The sequence below is a fragment of the Elephas maximus genome, chromosome 4, assembly GCF_024166365.1.
Source record: "Elephas maximus indicus isolate mEleMax1 chromosome 4, mEleMax1 primary haplotype, whole genome shotgun sequence".
Lineage (NCBI taxonomy): Eukaryota > Metazoa > Chordata > Mammalia > Proboscidea > Elephantidae > Elephas > Elephas maximus.
The window spans coordinates 61,241,715-61,262,742 of record NC_064822.1 but is presented as its reverse complement, the minus strand read 5'-3'; the positions used below and the strand labels follow the sequence as shown (position 1 = coordinate 61,262,742).

The 21,028-nt window shown below is 41.1% G+C and overlaps 1 protein-coding gene across 1 annotated transcript in view; it reads right to left on the bottom strand.

Moving 5' to 3' along the window:
- The window catches only part of GALNT8 (polypeptide N-acetylgalactosaminyltransferase 8), a 36,806-nt gene extending 16,027 nt beyond the window's left edge, over nt 1-20,779 (bottom strand). Inside the window, exons 1-5 of the mRNA XM_049884809.1 lie at nt 20,572-20,779; nt 12,138-12,402; nt 7,418-7,584; nt 1,854-2,037; nt 913-1,110 (exon numbers count right to left, since the gene is read on the bottom strand). Coding sequence (XP_049740766.1) covers nt 913-1,110; nt 1,854-2,037; nt 7,418-7,584; nt 12,138-12,402; nt 20,572-20,779 — 1,022 coding nt within the window. The remainder of the gene's footprint in view (nt 1-912; nt 1,111-1,853; nt 2,038-7,417; nt 7,585-12,137; nt 12,403-20,571) is intronic.
- Nucleotides 20,780-21,028: the final 249 nt, after the last annotated feature.

Here is a 21,028-nt window from a genome sequence, read left to right as displayed (position 1 = left end):
CATGATGGAGGGGAGGGTTGGGAAGCCCAATGATGGTTTGATCTTCGAAATTCCACCGAAATAATGAATGGATAAACACAATGTGGTATATACACAATAGAATATTACTCAGCCATGAAGAGAAATGAAGTCCTGATGCATAACACAACACATATGAACATTGAAAACATTATGTTGAGCAAAATAAGTCAGTCTCAAAAGGACAAATATCATATGATCTCACTTACATGAAATAAGCAAATACATAGAAACCAAAAACCATTAGTGGTTACCAAGGGTGGGAGAGAGGGGGAAAAAGGGGAGCTTTTGCTTAAGGGGCAGTGAGTTTATGTTAATGGTGGTGGAATAATTTGGAAAAGGATAGCAAGAATGGTTGCACGGGTTGAAGTATGTAATCAGTGTCACTGAATTACATATGTAGAAATTGTTGAATTGATGTGTGTGTTGCTGTGTATATTTTCACCACAATAAAAAAAATTAAAATTCTACCTAAGTATCTCCTCATCCTGAAGGTCCTCCTTAAATTTTCAAGCTGGACTAAGTGCATGTAGGCTTCCCTTGCTCCCTATGCTATCACCCTTGTCGAATTATATTGAAATTATGTCTTTTCATTTTGGTGTCACTACTTCTTAGCTTGTGAAATTGAACTTGACCCACGCCCACTCCACCCCCCAAATTTTTAAATGTCAGGTACTTTGTTTGATTTTGCTTGGAAGTCCCTAAACAGCCCAGGGTGTCTGTGATTCTTTATTTGGGATTAGCTCATTGATGTTCCCTATCCCCTATCCTTCACTCCACCCCTTCCACTTCTCCCACCAACCCCTATCACTTCCACCAAAGACAAACAAAACCCACAGTTAAATTCTGCCTTCCCCTGTACGAATCTTGTTCCCTGAGCACCCCCAGACTTACTTCACTGGAGCAGTGGCATCATGCAGACCAATCCAGGACTGTGGCAGACTATCATAACGGCACCATAGTTCCCAGTTAAACCCATCAACCGCCAGTGCATACTTTTGCAGCTCGAAGGTACCAAAACGAATGTTGTCGAACACTGGAGACACAATCACGGTGCGGTCTTCCTGAATCCAAGCCAAGATGGGCTCTGCCCTGGAAGAGGAGTGTGTTGCAAGCCCAGCTTGGATGTGAGGGCGAGCATCAGGAGCAAGCAAACAAGGCCACGCCAAGCACCTTGCCCTGACTTTGAGTACCTTATCCATCTAAGCTGTGCTGGGTGGTAAGTAGGACTCTCCAGAGTCCAGAGACTCTCTGCAGTTCCTAGGATACCTGGGCTTGCTAGCGACTGTCCCATGTCAAAAGAAGATTTGAAATTAAGACCCAAGTACCAGACCGAGGCCATTGTGAACCAGAACCTTTACTACTCTGCCTGAATTTATGCTATCTCTTGGGTCTCTCTGTTCCCAAAATTCTCTCTCTTTTTCATGTGATTCTTCACATGCTCCAGAGAACAGACCTCTCTTTATATCATGTAATTTCAGGGCTGGGAAAAGTCTTAGGAGTCACCAAAGGGTAATCTCTTCATTTTACAGATAAGGACACAAATGTCTGGTTAGATGAAGTGACTTGCTCAAAGTCACAAAGTATTTGGCAAAGTCAAGGCCAGGATCCAGCTGTCATTACTACCAGCCCACTGCTTTTGACTTTTGTCTAACACTAGACTACTTCTCTGAGCCAGACAAAATCCCTAAGTAAAAGCATTCTCTCTTTTGAGCTTTCCTTTGTACATTTTCCTTTTTTTATTGACTTTCCCTATTTCCATAATATTTCATTTTGTACTCAGTAAATGTGCACTATCTCCTTTCTCCCTTGTCTCGGAAGAAGAAATCTCTTACCACCCGATGTTTACTTCAATATGAGCATCCAAGATGGCAACCACATCAGCTGTGGCAGCTTCCCAGCCAGTGTTGCGTGATTGAGCAAGACCTTTTCTCTTGGTGTGTCGTATTATTTTCAGCAGTTCTGGATACTTCCGATTGTAAAACTTAATTTTCTCATTCAAAGGTGCCTTTAGTTCTCCTGCCAATCAAACACACATCTATAGAACTTCTAAGTATAATAATCAATGTGATGCAGAAATTTCATACTATTATATAGTTGTGGTTGGACCACCTCCAACCCAGGCTGAGAACTTCCAGAGCCTAGGCTGACAAAATGGGTAATGTTTCTCTTGCACCTATCTTTCCTCTGTGCCTCATCCTGTGGTTTAATCTTACCAGTCCAAATCTCACGCGTAACATGTCTCTCTCCTTTCCTTCTCAGTTAAGCTATCTGCACAGTGCTTTAAGTATATAGAGAAATTCATATGAGAATGATCCCGTAGTTAGACCTGGCCTAACTATGTCAGAGGTACTGATGAAAAGACACTGGCAGACATTGCACAGAGATAGCCTGGAACGTCTTCTCCATAGTTATACTCAAAGTTTTTTGGAAAATGCAGTTTTTTGTGATACTCCTAGTTGGCCTACTCAGGACTAATTGGAACAGAACAGCCAGATGAATCTCTTTGCCAGCTTCTAGCTAATGAGTTTATCCCCCAAATTATGCAAGCAAGATTCACTGTTAGCGGACTGTTTACTACTTTCCTGTCCCTCTCGCCTCTTTCTTTTATAAATCTTGTCCATGCCTTCATTTCTCGACTTAGTCTATCAGTTGATTTCCTCACATCTATGTAAACAAATTGCATGCAAATCACTAAGCAGTGTGGTTCACTAACCAAATGACTCTAAGTTATTCATTGACAATATAAATTCATTTAATTCTCGAAGAACTCTATGAGGTAAGCATTACAGTATTCCTATTTCACAGATGAGGAAAATGAGGCACAGAGGGGTCAAGAAACTTGCCCCAAGTCACACATCTGGTAAGTGACATGTCCAGGATGTGAACCTATAATGCTTTTAACTAGCAGACAATATTGCCTCGAGAACTATGTACATGCCTGATTGGGTTTATCAAGTCCTTCCTCCTTCTTCTCTCCTCCTCTCTACAATCAAGGGATGAGACTGTTGCTGGTTCCTCTCTTAGAAGAAGAGTAGATTTGTGAGGACTGAAGAGGTCAGGACCTGGAATCAATCAATACCTACATGACTATGGCACCAAAAATTGCACCATTTTAGAGCTTTCCCGGGTGCGCTCAAGGTAACTGACTCAATTACTGACTCAATTACTTCAGAGTCAATGGGTCTGAAGACTATTTGTTCCTATTGGGATTAAGCTAGGAGAAGTCAAGGTGGCAAGTCCCTACACTCACACAGGCCCTACTTTTAGGAAATAATCAGAAGGTGTTGCCATAGATTCCATCTATTCTCTAATTTGGCCTCTAAAAATCCTGTTGCCATCTAGTTGATTCCGACTCACAGCAACCTTATAGGACAGAGTAGAACTGCCCCATAGGGTTTCCAAGGAGCAGCTGGTGGAGTCAAACTGCTGACTTTTGTTAACAGCCAAGCTCTTAACCACTGTGCCACCAGGGCTCCACTTTGGCCTCTATTACTACCTAATTCTGCATCACTTCCCATCTGTGTATCCTCTGTTTTCTCAACTTAGAAGGACTGGATAATCTGTCAGAACCCTTCCAACACCAAATTTCAAATTATTATTCAGAATAATGCCTGTAGTCCAGCACAGGGAAGCCCTTATGGGGCAATGGTGAAGCACTCAGCTGTTAACCAAAAGGTGGTCTGTTCTAACCCACCAGTGGTTCTGTGAGAAAACGACCTGGTACTCTGCTCCCCGAAAGATTACAGCCAAGAAAAACCTATGGGGGGAGTTCTACTCTGTCACATAGGGTTGCTGTGAGTTGGAGCTGACTTGGGGGTACCCAACAATAACAACAATCCAGCACCAGCTCTAAAGACCCTTCAATGACTCTTCTAAAGTAAACATATGCTCCCTTCCTAGCCTTGCTCCCCTACTGATCCCCTCTCCAAATTCTTAATTCCAGGCTCGTCAGCTCAGGATGCTTCTAACTTCTGCATCTTGGCTCTCATTGTTTTTCTCTCCACTCCCTACCATCCTCCCCACTGAATTCTTCCCTTGTATTCTCTGCCTTTTCAAGTCCTACCAAGCCTTCAAGTCCCAACTCAAGCCCTTCTTTTCCAGAATGCCTCCCTAGATCATCCCAGCCCCCTCTCCAGGTTTTCCTCCACTTCCTGACAGCTCATTCAATTTACACACCATTCTTCATGCCCTGAGGTGTCTTTCCGTAGGTATGTGTTGCCTTATCAGTTTATATGCAACGCCTTGAAACCTCTGACCTCCCCTTCACTGCACAGTACCTGGCACAGGGTAAAAACTCAATAAACAGTTGTCAGTAAGTAGTTGCCTAAAACTGGGGAGAAAATACAGGATACCACTAGAGTGATGTGATTTTCAAAATGCTTGGATTAGGTTTGTTGCTACATGAAACATTTGACCTGATTGCTAATGAAGGTTTACATTCAGGAAAAGAAGGGAAAAAGAAAGATCACCAACATCAGGTTGCTGCATTTCAAATGACACCAAGGTCAACAAGAATTAGTAACACTAGCTAATATTCATTGAAAGCCAAGCTCCATGGTAAGGATTTTGCACGCATTTTTTAATCCTCAGAATTATCCTGCGAGTTAGGCACCATTATTTTTCCCGTTTTGCAGATGAGGAAATGAGGCAAAGTCACACAGTAAGTTTCTCTTATACCACACATGGTAGAGACTTCTAGTTATTTTCCTCTGTTAAGCACAAAACAGATTTTGGAGCTATGCCCTGTAGACACTATCTAGCTGATGTTTCTATGCTTAATGACAGCACTGATTCCTTCCCAGTAACACCAGTCAAAGCCTGATTAGCTGTTCCTTCTTCTGTGCCAACTCAAACTGTTTCTATGGAAAACAAAAATGGGTTCCAGGCCCAAGGGAAAGGATGTGTGACCAGCTAGGAGCAATAGAGAGCTTTGTTTGACTTCTCTTTGCTTGTCTACCTTATGGTCATAATCCTGCATCTTTTTATTTTATTGTTCCATAGGAAAAAGTCTTGAATTAATTCTTAATTGCTCTCCAAGGGACATGGAATTATATAATCATTGAATTATTTTTTTCTATCAGAAAAACAATATCCACAGAGGTCTTCCAACTTTCCCCAGGAAGAAGCTGAGGCCCAGATAGGTGAGACAACTTGCCTAATGTCATCTTACAGAGCCAGGTAGAACAGCCAGGGTGACTTCAGCTATCCAGGGCAGAGCTCTTTCTAATCCAGCTCCTATTTCTTGCTTACAAAATCAGCTGTGCAACTCAGTATCAGTCTTCATCTCCACAAACAAAGTAAGTTAGCCATTCTGTTTTCTTTGGTTTTCAGTGGCATTTTGCTCTAGGAATCTTACATTCATATATACATATTTTCGTATATATATATACACACACACATATGTAAGATTCCTAAAGCAAAATACAATATATACATACTACACATGTACATATATATTCACACATATATATACATATGTGTATATATATATATATACACTTATGTGTGCATATATATATGTGTGTGTGTGTGTATATATATATATATGACCCTGGCGGCATAGTGGGTAAGTACTATGACGCTAGCCAAAAGGTCGTCACTTCGAATGTGCCAGGCACTCCTTGGAAACCCTCTGGGGCAGTTCTACTCTGTCCTGTAGGGTCGCTATGAGTCAGAATTGGGGTTTGTCTATATATACACACACATATGTATATAGTGTGTGTGTGTGCAATTATATTGAAACAAGAGAGGAAGAAATTTAATGGATGAAAAGGAGTATTTTTGGTGTCCGAAAATCCAAAAAGGAACGTTTAGAAATCATTGTGCTTTTCTCTCTCTCTCTCAAATCAAACTGCCCCTAACTTGAGATTGCAATTGCCTGTCCAGTACTTAAAGATCCCCAGAAAAGGAACATATTCGGCTTCCCTCAGGCCTCACAACCCTTAAAAAGAAAAAAAAAAAATTGCCGTAGAGTCGATTCTGACTCATAGTGACCCCAAAGGACAGAGTAGAAGTGCCCCATTGAGTTTCCAGGGAGCACCTGGTGGATTGGAACTGCTGACCTTTTGGTTAGCAGCCATAGCTCTTAACCACTACGCCATCAGGGTTCCTTCAAAACCCTTACTGTCAGAAAATTCTTCCTTATAGCTAATCTAAATCTCTGCTTGTATGACTTTGTTCTAATTCATTTGTTTAGTTTCCAAGATTAATAAAATTAATAGTAAACCCGTGCTGGGAGGTTACTTTTGTGCTACATGCTATTAATAATCTGTGTATTATGTCAGTAAAACCAATGGTTAGCACTAGGTCTCTGGAATGAACTATAAGGTCAAATCTTGGTTCTACTATTTACCATCTGTGTGATGTTGAACAAGTTCCTTGACCAGTGTATGCCTCAGTTATTTGCATCTGTGAAATGGGTAGAAAAGTGGTTCCATCCCCATAAGATTGTTGTGATGATTAAAACAGTCAATACATTTAAAGTGCCTAGAACAAACAGTGTTAGCTATCATTATTACAACATTTAATTCTCACTACAACCCCATTCATGGGAGTCCCTGGCACAAATGGTTAAGCACTCAGCTACTAACTAAAAGTCTGGTGGTTTGAACCTACCCAAAGGCCTGGCAATCTGCTCCCAAAAGGTCATGGCCATGAAAACCCTATGGAGCACAGTTCTACTCTTTAACACATGGGGTTAGCATAAGTCAGAATCCACTCGAAGGCAACTGATACTAGACTGGTACAGCATCATGAGATAGTCATCATTGTTGTCAACAACCATGTTTTGCAAGTAATAAAGGGCACAGAGAAGGAGTTAATTTGTTCACAGTCACAGAGCTTATAAAGGAAGAGCACCGAAATTATGAATTCAGAAAGTGTGAACCAAGGTCCACTCTTTCCCAGCTTCTCAGGTGTCCTCCCGGGGCGGGCTATACAAGGGGGGTCCTTATCCTATAAGCAAGAGACATTGCCACTGTGAAGATTTTAGCACTCAAAACCCTCTTTTCTCCAGGCTTAATTACCCAGGAAGACTGGTGTTTCCCTCATATGGAGTGTTTCCAAATCCCTTCTTGGTGTCTAGAGTCTTCTTTTGGACCCCACTTCACCCCCTCAGGCTCACTCATGGTGCATAGGAAGGGTGGCTTTGGACGCACACAGTCCTGGGCCTGACTCCCAGCTCCACCACTGACTCCCCATGTGGCTTGGACATACCGTGGGATCTGTCTGTGTCTTTCCTCTTCTGTGTGGTTGAGATAATGATCCACTGTCTTCATTTGTGTGAAGATTTGTTTGGCAAATAAACCCTCAATAAATGGTCCCTTCACCTTCCCTACAGACTAACAAAGTTGATAAATGGAAATTTTTACTATTATTCCTTGATCATATTTCTCACCATTTGAGCTAAAATCATCCACCAAGATGATTTCCTTCAGCATTCGAGAGGGGGTCCGGTTGATGATACTAGTGATGGCCTGTCGTATAACAGACAGAGCTTCGTCCATGAATATGAGAATGACACTGAGGGATGGGAGTTGTGAAGAATATGCCTTCTGAAGACACCTGTAAAGGATCATTATTTATAACCATATATTGATTATTTTTAATACTTAAAGATACCTATCTAATGTTCCCCTTCTCTATGTATGATGGTGTAGTATATCAGTCAACCTGCCAGCACCCCAAAGTGATTGATAGGAAAACTCAATCAGTTGTTTGTCGTAGTAATAAGGATATTTTATATTTGTTTACCCAAAATTCTTCTGCTACTGGGATAAAACCTATTTCTTCTTTATCAATTGTCAATGGATGCTCCTACTTGAATATTCCATGTGCCCCAAAAGGAACTTCCATTCCTCCCCCATAACAAATTAGCCTCTCTGCCAGTGCCTTCTTTCTGTCATTACCACCATCCTTTTCCCATCTTCTTACAACTTCAGTCATCTTTGATAAAACTCTCTACTTCATCACTGTAGAGACAGCACAAACTGTCCAGAGGATTCTGCTTCACACACACGCTTATGTTTAAGTTTTAATCTACATGTATTAAATGCTTACGTATGCTAGGCACTGGATTACCCCCCTTTTCTTTAACATCTTTATTGAGATATGATTCACATGCAATATATACCGTTTAAAAGTATACAAGTCAATGATTGTTGTAATATTCACAGAGCTGTGAAACAATCAATACTATCTAATTTTAGGACATTTTCATCACACTTAAAGAAAACTCATACCCGTTAGAATTACTCCCCATTTCCCTACAACCACCCCAACTCCCAGTCTTAGGCAACCACTAACCTACATTCTGTCTCTATAGATTTGTCTATTCTAGACATTTCATAAAATGGTATCACAATATGAGGTCTTTTCGATGGGCTTCTTTCACTTAGGATAATGTTTCCAAGGTTTATTTGTGTTATGACATGTATCACTAGTTCATTCCTTTTTATGGTCAAATAATATTCCACTGTATGGATATACCACATATTGTTTACCTATCCATCATTTGATAGACATTTGGACTACTTCCACTTTTTGACTATTAAAAGTAATGCTTCTATGAACATTCATGTTTTTGTGTGTACATGTGGTTTTGCTCCTCTGGAGTATACACTGGGAGTAGAATTGCTAGGTCATATTGTAACTCTATGTTTAACTTTCTGAGGAACTGCCAGGCTAATGTCAAAGTAATCTTTGAACAAAAAAAACAATGTCATGAGATATAAAGAAGGAAATTTTGTAATGATAAAAGTGTCAGTTCATCAGGAAGATATAACAATTACAAACATATCTGCACACAACAACAGAATCCTAAATACATAAAGCAAAAACTGACAGCCTTCTTATGGTTGCTCTTTGCAGAAAATACCTTTTTACATCCTTTTTACTTTCTACCTATTTTATCTCTCAATATAAAGTGTGTTCCTATACAGCATATAGTGGGATAGTCTTAAAAATCCAATCTTATAATTAGGTTATCTAGTCTATTCATAGATTGATATGGTTCAAATTACATTTGTCATTTTGCTTTTTGTTTGGTAAGAATGCTGAATTTAGAACTTGATATTGCCAATGTGGAACAGCTCATAGATCACAAAGAAGGGGAACTTAGTGAATTTTGAAGATCAGGACTTAGTGAATTTTGAAGAGGAAAGAAATGCTGGTGAAGAAAGAAATAATGAGGAAAGAGAGAAGTTGTCAAAAATTTTACAGGGAAAGGATTAGCTGAATTTTTTCTAAACTAAACTAGAGACTTCAGTTCCTTGAAAAAACATGGACCCAAATGCTGGTCATTTTGCTAAAGTCAATAGGCAGATTAGGGAAGCAGCGAGATGTTACCACGAAACACATGAAGAAAAAAAGAAAAGGACAACCGCACTCATTTTCTGACTAAAAACACCATTCCCATCCCCAGGGATAATCCAGATGATCCAGAACCTTCCACAAGTGGAGTTATTACTGCAACTGACAAAATGCCAACATCATTCATTATCAGAGTAAATTTTTATGGCTTGTCTATTTTTTTATGTATGTACATATTAAAATATATCTGCAAGTTTATATGTAATGTTTCCAACCTTCAAAGGCAAATAAAGATTGGATTTATAAAGATATTGATAATAAAAGGCAATAATAATGAAACTGATCTTAAAAGGCAATAATAATGAAACTGATTTATGACAGAGTCATCAGAATGGAACCCCATCCATTGTAAGTTGGGGACTACCTGTATATAAAATCCTTTAAAATCTACTGAAAGACTGTTAGAACTAATAAATTAATATAGTAAGGTTACAGGATATGAGATCAATACACAAAAATCAATTATATTTCTACAGATTTGAAACAATTTAAAAAAAATTAAGAAAATTCTATTTATAACAGCATCAGAAAAACTTAGGAATAAATTTAATAAAAGAAGTGTAAAACCTATTCACTGAAAACTCAAAACATCATTGAAAAAAATTAAAGAAGACCTAGATAAATGGAAAGATTTCCTGTATTTATGGACTGGAAGATTTTATTATTATTGTTAAAATGGCCATACTCTCCAAATTTATCTATGGATTCAATGCAATCACTACCAAAATCCTGCTGACTTCATGGCAGAAATTAACAAGCTGATCCTAAAATTCAGATAGAATTTCAAGGTTCCAGAGCAGCTTAAACAATCTTGAAATATAAGAAAATAATGGGAGGACTCACACTTCTTGCCTTCAAAACACTACAAAGCTACAGTAATCAAGACAGTGCGTTTCTGGCACAAGAAGACACATATAGATCAATGGGATAGAATTCAGAGTCCAAAAATAAGCCCAGACATCCATGACCAGCTGATTTACAACAAGAGTTCTAAGACAATCCAATGTGGAAAGAACCGCCTCTTCAACAGATGGTGCTGGTACAATAGAGTACCTGCATTGAAAAGAATGAAGTTAGACTTCTATGTCACATCATGTATAAAAGTTAATTCAAAATAAATCAAAGACCTAAGTGAACAACTAAAACTATAAAACTTTCAGAAGAAAACATAGGCATACATCTTCATGACCTTGCATTAGATATGACACCAAACACGCAAGCAACCAAAGAAACAATAAATTGGACATCATCAAAATTAAAAACATTTGTGCTTCAAAGGATATCATTAAGAAGTGAGAACACTACACACAGAATGGGAGAAAACTTTTGCAAATCATATATCTAATAAGGGACTTGCATCTAAAATATATAAAGAACTCTTGTAACTCAATAATTAAAAGCCAAATAAGCCAATTTGAAAATGGGGAAAAGCATATGAATTGACATTTCTCAAACAAAGATATACAAATGGCCAATAAGCACATGAAAAGATGCTCGAGGTCATTAGCCATCAGGGAAATGCAAACAAAACCACAGTGAGATATCCCGTAGGTTGGCTATAATAAAAAAGATAGACAGTAACAAATGCTGTGGATGGTGGGGCACTATTGGAAGCTTCATACACTGCTGGAGGGAAAGTAAAATGACACAGTTCCTCAAAAGGTTACGCATAGAGAAATCATATGACCCAGCAATTCTACAACTAGATTGCATACCCAATAGAAGTGAAAACACATGTCCACACAAAGATTCTTACACCGATGTTCATAGCAGCATTACTCATAACGGCCAAATGTCCATCAGCTGATGAATAGGTAATCTATATGTGTGATATCCAAATAATAGAATATTATTTGATCATAAACAACAGTGAAGTAGTAATGCAGGTTATAACAAGGATGACCCTTGAAAATATTATGCTAAGTCAATCAGTCACAAAAGACCACATAATATTATATGATTCCATTTATATGAACGGTCCTGAGTAGGCAAATACATGGGGACAGAAAGTAAATTATTGGCTTTCTGAGGCTGAAGGGGTTTTGGGGAAGTGGGGTGTGCCTGCTAAAGGGTATGGAATTTCTCTTCGATGTGATTAAAATATTCTAAAATTGATTGTGGTGATGACTGCACACATCTACGAATATACTAAAAGCCATTAAATTGTACACTTTAAATGGGCAAATTGTATGGCACGTGGATTTATATCTTAACACAGCTGTTGTAAAAAAAAAGTATGAAGGAGCTAGAGAGGGGCAGAGGGAGAAAAAAATGGAAGGAGAAAACAGAAGGGGATAGAGAGAAAGGGTTCATTAAATTGGATTCATTTTCACAGAGGAAGCCCAGCAAAGAATTTGAGACACCAGGGTAGGTGGTAGAGCTGGTAACATTGGCGTGACTCACACCAGTCCTATCTCTTTCGTGGACTCAGTTTCCTCATCTGTAAAATTATGGGTTAGATCCAGTGGTAGAATACTCAAGGGTGTCTGTTTTTCTGACATCTCTGTTTATCTCCAAGGGACTGTAAATATTTGGACCAGACAGTTATTTTCTTGGATCCAACATTATAAAATGGAGTAAAAACAACAATTCCACTCAGTCAGCCTGCCAGAATTTTCTATGTCCTAAATCCTTTTCCCATCAACCTTCCCCTCCTCCAAACTTCTTTCTAAACCTTGACATAGATGACTCCTGAAATTCATCCCAAATCAAACTAAAGTCCAGGTGAATTGAGACACCCAGCCCACCTGGAATCTCGTGTGTCTAGGACGGTACGATTGATGGGCAACTGGTCACTGAGGTAAACGTTGTAACCAAACTTCTGGAAGAGGTCCTGGGCCTTTTTCTGCTGGGCCTCAGAAAGACCCTCACCCCACTGCTTGAAAAGCGGTGAGTTTGGGAAGAGTTTCTTGTGGAATTTGTGCTTTGTCTCACTCGCCATGGTTTCCACTGCCTGCTTTAGTCTGTTGTTAACATTTTCTTGTTGCTTCATAGCCAATTCCATAGTTTCTTCTGCAAATGAAGGAGGGAAAAAAAATTCAGTCAATCCTCAATTACCTGGGCATAGCTACCCATTTTAATTTCCGTGAAATATGAATCTCTTCAAGTTCTAAGGTTTACATGTTCTTGACCAAGAACACGAGTCCCTGGGTGGTGCAAATGTTTAAGCACTCAGCTACTAACTGAAAGATTGGCAGTTTGAATCTACCCAGAGGCACCTCAGAAGAAGCCTGGTGATATACTTCTTAAAAATCAGTCATTGAAAACCCTATGGAGCATAGTTCTCTGAAAACACATGGGGCTATCATGAGTTGAAATCGACCCTACAGGCAACTGGTTTGTTGTTGTTGTTGTTGTTCCAGAACATGTGATATGTCAAGGGAACTTGACAGAGCCATGTAAGGCCATCTTGCCAAGGCAAGTGCTAGATACACTTCTCCCTTGAGCTTCATGAAAATTTATCTATCTTGAGTCCCACCTCTCCAGGTTCCTCTCTGACTGACTGCAATCTGAGAAATAGATCGATAATAAGCTCACGTTTTTCAGGACGAGGCCTGAGAACCACTTACTTCAGAATCATCTACCATGGTTATTTTAAAACCTACATATCCCAGCTTATCTCCAAATCTACTAAAGAATCTCAGAGTCAGGCAGGGATAGGGGCTGGGGAAGTTGCTGGAATCTCCATTTTGAAAAAATTCAAGGAGTAATTCTTCTGTAAAATAAAATTCGAGGAACATTGCCACTACACTATTAGTGGCTGACAATGTTTGATCTATTCCAACCATCACCACCATTGCTCACCATTCCTTCACTTCTCAGATAATTTGACTTACTATGAACTTTTAAACTGGAGATGCCCTAACCCTATACTTCCCAAATTTCTTGATCATAACCAGTAAACCAGCTGCCATCGAGTCAACTCCAACTCAAGGTGACCCATGTGCATCAGAGTAGAACTGCACTCCATAGGGTTTTCAGAAGTAGATCGCCAGCCTTTCTTCTGAGGTGCCTCTGGGTGGAGTCAAACCTTCAGCCTTTTGGTTAGCAGCTGAGTGTGTTAGCCATTTACATCACCTACAGACTCCTCTTGATCATAAGAATGTCTTTAAGAACTTGTTTGAAATACAGGATCCCAGGCGGCCCCTGGAGATTCTGACTCAGCAGGTCTGAGGTGCAGCCTGGGAGTTTCTATTTTTTAATAATTGCTCCAGATAAATGTAATGCTCAGGTAAATTTGAGAAACACTGCCATAACTGAAAAGGATGAACAATGGCAGAAGATGCTTTTATGCAGAGGGGGCCTTCTAGGATCCATAATACCAAGAGTAAAACGATGCTTTGATTTTGGAAAAGAGCCTACAAATTTCAGAGCACTTTTCCATCCATTATTTACAACCCCTTCACAACAGCCCTGTAAGATTTGTGCTAGAGAATCTCAGCATAAGCACATCAGAGTTTCTCAAACTCAACTCTGGGCTCCACAGCAAAGAAAGAAAAACTGACCTCTCAGCACAGGTGCTTCTGCCTGCCAATCCGTTCAGAGACGATGTGTTCCTAAGTTAGGGCTGAACATGTAATTTACCGATCGTATCGGGACACTTGTCAGAGCGAACGGGGTGGATTAAAAATTGTGCTAGGACAACAAGTATAAACTGAGACTAACCCTGGCAAACCAAGACTCACCACCACCTAACCTAAGGGAAGCAGGAGAGTGTCTCTGTTATCGCAGGAGCATCTCGCTAAGCTAAGTCTGATTCTGGTTTTAAATATAGCTTCTCCTTCAGCACCATCAAAACCAATAGCCTTGTCACCAGATACCAGGCCCATGATCCAGCTCCATCTTGGGGTCTGGGCAAGTGACCAATCGGCTGGGAGAGTGTCAACAGAAGAAGGAAGAGGCATTAGTGTCATCTGACCTGCTTCTGGCTGCCAATGCCACTTGTCCCCACACAGGCTCACCTCAGCCTACCCTGCCTCTGCCGCCATCATTTCTCTCTCAGTGAATACTTTCTGCATCACAGAATTAAAGTCAGATTCCTATAAGCTCTTCTGCCCTGTCCCTCCAAACACAGGCACTCAGTCCTGTCCTCCATCATCTCTCTCCTTGATGATCTCATCTATCTCCAAGGTCTTGCCTTTCACCTCTAAGCAACTATCCACTCTACAATCTGTAGCTCTAGAGTCAGACTGAGTTTGCATCTCATCTCTGCCACTTACCAGTTGTGTGACCTCAAGAAAATATCTTAACCTCTCAGTTTCCCCATCTGTAAAATGGGGATAATAGCAGTACTTACCTCGTAGGTTTGTTGAGAGAATTAAATGAGTTTATACATGTAAAGCATTTAGAACTATGCCTGGCACTTAATAAATGTTCAGTCAATGTTGATTATTATAATTACAGTGATGGTGATGAACATCAATGTCATTATTATCTCAATTGGCTGTTGGAGACATTTCCCATTTTGTTATTTTTCAAGTTCCCCAAATTCCTTAACAACCGAACTCATCACCTCCCTGTCCCCAAGTCCCCCAAGGCTATTCTCCTATTTCTGCAAATGGTACAAACTATGGTCTCCCAGCTCCGGAGACTTGAAAACCTCAGATCTCGTTTAATTCTTATCTCCTTTGACTCTCTCCTCCGCATCTCTATTCAGCCACCTATTTAAGCAGTGTCTACCTTGTTGTGATAGAATTCATTCTTTCCTTTCTATTCTATTCCAGTTCAATTATTTATTAACTCTCATCTGTATTATCCATTCACCAAAGATTTATGGGACTTCCATTCTGAGCTAAGAGTCTCAGGTGGTGCAAACAGTTAACACACTTAGCTGCTAACCAAACAGTTGGAGGTTTAAGTCTACCCAGAGGTGCCTTAGAAGAAAGGCCTAGTGATCTACTTCTGAATGATAAGCCATTGAAAACCCTATGGAGCACAGTTCTACTACGAAACACACGGGGTCGTCATGAGTCAGAATTGATTCAGCACTGACTGGTTTTATTTTGTGCTAAGCACTGTTCAGTTGCTAAGGATAGAGTGGATGGGCGGGGGGAGAGTAGAGAAAATGTGCTTTGTAGATGGAAGACCAGGGTATTGGATGGGTCACCCACAGACCACTAAAGTGGCCCAGGATTATAGCAGGATTTGTGGTAGAGACAATGACTATGAACTTGGCACCGTTAAGTCTATAATGAGTAAGAAAACTTGTTAAGGAGGTCAATAGGGGACATGTCAGCAGAAGAAAGGGGTGGCCAGTCTTTTATAATAGGGTGGAGCCTATTACAATAGCCTCCTGGCTTTCTACTTTCTTCAATTGGTCTCATTCTAGAGCCACATTAATATTTCCCAAGCACAGCTTTGATTATGTCATTTCTGAATATTAATCCCCTCACTAGTAATCAAGGCACTTTGCCATATGGACCCACTTATTTCTCACTAACCCTTCCCTAAATCCACAAGAAATTTCAATCAGACTCAGAGCATCACCTTCCTGCAAGTCAGAAGAGGGCACCCCTTTTTCTGGATGATTGCAGACGAGGGGTACCAGCTTGGCAAGGGGACATCACAGTTGTGTGAATTTTTTCTGGGTGGGTGCAGCTCCATGCTGCAGCACACAACTTGGTGAGCAGAATGTGGGCTGAATTTCAGATCCATATGTGGTTGTTGTTATTAGTTGCTGTCGAGTTGATTCCAACTCATGGTAACCCCATGTGTGCAGAGTATAACTGCTCCATAGGATGTTCAAGGTTGTGTCTTTTCAGAAGCAGATCACCAGGCCTCAGTGGGTTCAAATTGCAAGCATTTCAGCTAGTAGTGGAGCTCTTAACTCTTTGTGCCACCCAGCACCTCCTTCAGATCCACATACATCCCCCCACCCCCACCAAAGGGAAGCAGAGCAGTTGCAGATCCTGTAGCTGAGAAGAGGACATGTTTGGAAGGTGAAGTAAGACTGGCCCAAGGAGAAGGAAATGGTGAAAGGAAGTCAACTATGGAAGTGCTTAAGATAAAAAGAATAGCCACAGTGAACTCTGGAAGAAAAATAAACTATGGGTTCATCAAAGAAGACTTACACAGGTACTATGCATATTTACTCAGGTGAAAAACAAAAGTGAGAGCAGAATTTTTACAGTATTTCAAATTAAATAGTATTATTATTCATACTCTTCAGAGCAAAGCATAGGGGGGTCACAGGGTTGTCCTGGGTTCTCTGGTCTCCAAAAAAAAAAAAGGAGAATAAACCCGTTGCTGTAATGTCGATTCCAACTCATAGCAACACTATAAGACAGAGTAGAGCTGCCCCATAGAGTTTTTAAGGCTGTAATCATTGTGGACTCCAAACTCCTCTATATTCCTTGTAGGAGGATCTCTGATTTTTCTTTCTTTCACTGCTATTAATATGAAATTGTTTGGACCTGAGTCTATTCGAGGCTGTAAGTATGTAGGGTCTTGCAGGATAAACACACCAGGTCATCTTCATGATTTCTACAAAGCTTCAAAGGGGACACACGCAATGGAATCACTCTGATGGGGCCGCTAAGAACTCCAGGGAGGTTCCATCAAATTAGTTTGGAGTCATCAACCCCTCCCTCAACAGGGATATAATTGACATTTATGTGTTTGCTTTTGCTCTTGATAATCTACATAGTTTGCTTAAGTATATCTATTTATTGACTTAGGGTTTTCTTCAGTCCTCCTGGATCCCTGAAGGCAATGATCAGCCAGGATGGCTTAGTAATGGGTAATTGAACAGTCTTTCAGTTTCAGAACTGCAGGAAAGAAGGGCATTTGTGCTCTGGAAATTGGGTCCAGAAAACATTCTTGAGGTTCATCTTGGGTGGAAGTGAGACCCTGACACCAGATTATTTTAGAGTGAATAAAATGAGAATAACAAGAAAAGGAGGAACTGGTCATTGGAAAGAAGGAAGGAAAAGTGAATTGGATGGCTCCTAGTGGCATGTTTTGTCCCAGTGGAAAGAAAGAATGACGGGGCTTCGGACAGAACTCCTGCCATTTTAAGGCTGGAGGAGGCTGAGTCAGTATGACAGGTCCCTGGGGTTGAGTCAGAGAGTCCTTGTGTTCTCTGAGTGCTCTGCCTGGAAGTGACAGTGGAGCTAGGATGGCCAGCCTAGGTACACAGGCTTCCTCCTCAGGGAAGAGAAACCAAGCATATTTGCACAATGTCCAACCCAGCTGGTGTCCCCAAAGCCAGAGCTCCTGCAAATGGCAGTCTTCTATCTCACTCACTGTCTTGCCTTGTATCACTCCTCCTTGCTTCCCTGCCTGCCTGTCCTTTGTTCTCTCCTTCATATACTCACTCATTCATTTATTCATCTATTTAACTCTATGTGCCAGACATGGGGCATTAGAGTGGTGGATAAGACACTCAATGAACTGACCCTTATGAAACTTGCCTTCCTGAAAATTGTACTAAAATAAAATATAAGTCTTATGAGAGGCGATGTAGAGGATGCTGTTTTATGTATCAATTTAGCTAGGCTATAGTACCCAGTTACTTTATCGATTGCTAACCTAGGTGTTGCTGTGAAGATACTTTGAGGACGTGATTAACACCAAATATCAGCTGACTTTAAGTAAAGGAGATTATTCTCAATGGTGTGGGTGGGCCTCATCCAATCAGCTGAAAGGCCTTTAAGAGCAAAACTAAGGTTTCCCAGAGGAAGAATAAATTCTCCCTGTGGACTACAGTGTCAGTTCCTGCCTGCCCTACAGATTTTGAATTTGCCCAGTGTCATGGATTGATTTGTGTTCCCAAAAAATACCTACCAACTTGGTTAGGTCATAATTCCCAGTACTGTGTGATTGTCCAGCATGTTGTCATCTGATGTGATTTTCCTATATGTTGTTAATCCTATCTCTATGATGTTAATGAGATAGAATTAGTGGCAGTTATGTAGACTCAAACAACAAGATTAATCTACAACTTAAGCCAATCTCTTGAAACATAAAAGAGAGAAGTAAGCAGAGAGACAAGGGGACCTCATACCACCAAGAAAGCAGTACCAGGAGTAGAGCATGTCCTTTGGACCAGGGGTTCCTGCTCAGAGAAGCTCCTAGACGAGGGGAAGGTTGATGACAAGGACCTTCCCCCAGAGCCAACAGAGAGAAAAAGCCTTCCCCTGGAGCTGACACCCTGAATTTGGACTTGTAGCCTACTAGACTGGGAGAGAATAAATTTATCTTTGTTAAAGCCACCCACTCGTGGTATTTCTGTTATAGCAGCACTAGACAACTAAGACACCCAGCTAGATCCCACAACTACATAAAAACCAAACTCGTTGCCATCTAGTCAACTCTGACTCATAGCAACCCTATACGACAAAGTAGCACAGCCTCATAGTGTTTCCAAGGAGCAGCTGGTGGATTCGTACTGCCGACCTTTTGGTTAGCAGCCAAGCGCTTAACTACCAGGCCTCCACAACTACCTAAGATACAGGTATATAGATATTTAGATATAGAGAGATCTATATATCTTAAGGAAACCCTGGTGGCGTAGCGGTTAAGAGCTACAGCTACTAACCAAAAGGTTGGCAGTTTGAATCTACCAGGCACTCCTTCAAAACCATAAGGGGCAGTTCTACTCTTTCCTATAGGGTTATTATGAATCAGAATTGACTAGAAGGCAATGAGTTTGGGTTGATTTGGTTTATATATCTTAAGGAGTCCTGGTGGTGCAGTGGTTAAGTGCTCAGCTGCTAACCCAAAGGCGGGCAGTTCAAACCCACCAGCCACTCCAAGGCAGTCTGCTTTTGTAAAGATTATAGCCTTGGAAACCCTATGGGGCAGTTGTACTTTGTTGACATTGAAATCCACCTCCAGGTGAGAAAGTCTCTTTATCACAGCCCCATCCTATAGGGTTGCTGTGAGTTGGAACAGACTTGATGGCAATAGGTTTTGGGATATACCTTAGCTGTTCCTTTTCTGTAGTAGAACCCTGACTAATAAAGGTGCTAAGGTGTTTTATGCCTCCCTCTCTCTCCTTTTCTCCCCTCCCCCACCTCCGCTTTCCCTTTCTTCAACTTATCCGCATATAAACTCTTTCATTCCCTCTCCCTGGACTCTCACTTCTTTGCTCCTCCTTTTCTGTCTCCATCTTTTTCCTCCTCTTTCTCTCCCTTTCTCTGATTTCCCCTCTTCTTCCCTCTTTCTCTTCCTATCTTTTCTTCATCCATTCCTCCCCTTCACTCTGAAACATGATAATGCTAGGTTCCCACTTTAAAAGACACCTTCCTCAACTCCAGTACCCACATGCCAGGGCACACACGCATACACACAAACACACAAACACACACACACACAGCGGTCACATTCAGCCTCACACACTGAACACCTCACTTCAGAAGTTCAAGAGTTTGATCCCTGTCACTTGAAGGGCAAGAGGAAAATTGTCACTTCTCATTGAAGTCAGATGCGGAGGCACATACAACTCAAGGGCAGTCAGAGTTCCTAGTGAGCCAGAATTCACTGACTCTTACCAAGAACTTTCAATGAAGAGGTTACGATTTGGCACGTTATCAGTTTATAGATCCTTCTCTGCATGTATTAATTACTGCACTATATCATCACAGCCCTGTGAGGTTAGGTAGGCGCTGTTATCGTTATCATCATCATCATCTCCATTTACAGATCAGGAACCTGAGGCTGATATAGCTAAGCACTTGCTCAAAGTCTCACAACCATGATGGCTGTATCAGGATTTGATCTTAGCTCCTCTAACAAAGCTATCCACTAGGTCCTGACAGCAGCAAAATGGAAGTGAGACCTTTGCTCCTGGGATTGCCCAGCTCTGTGTACCAGGCCCTGCCACAAATATCCTAAAGACAGGGCTGTGCCTATGTATTTCCGCACCTCTCAGATATTCTAATCTGAGCCTCAGTTTCTCTACCTGAACCTATACAGATGTGATCACATGGGTGTATGCACACACACGCTACTCACATAGTAACACCCTGCTCTCCTTCCCCAAACTGCTGCTCTAATCTCACCTTTCTACTCCCCTAATCTCCATATTTACCTCCCATTTATAGATACTTAAACTGAGAGATGAAAAGATTGCCTCTTGCCCATTTTTTTTTTTTTAGGACCCTGTTTCTACTTCCTGTGTGTGCCCCCCGCCCCACACACACACCCTCCATTCCCTCCAAGTTGGTGTTATCAACTTACTCAGATGTTGAAAATCCACCTCCAAGTGAGAGAGTCTCTTTATCATTGCCCCATCCCACTCAGCCAAAGGCAAAGGAAGATCCTTGTGGAGCGTACCCAGAATCAGGCTTTGTAAGCTTCCCTTGGTGTAAAATACCAAAAGGATATTGACAGCAATGATCAGAGCCAGCCCAATGCAGAGGGCTTTGGAGAAGTTTCTCCACATCATCTTGTGCCCGAGACTCTCCTAGCTCCCTGCAGGGCTAACCGCGTCACTTTCCAGGTACACTGAGGCTCTGAATCTTGTAAGCTTTGTCTCTGGCAAGCTGCATGGATGACATCCCGCCTGCTGAGCCAGATGTTCTCCAGTCAGGAAAGCTGTCACAAGCTGCCAGCTTCTCCCCGTGCAGCATCAGGCGTGTGGAGTGTGCCATGGCAGCCACCCAGCAATGGGCAGGTCACCTGGGCACACCTTGCA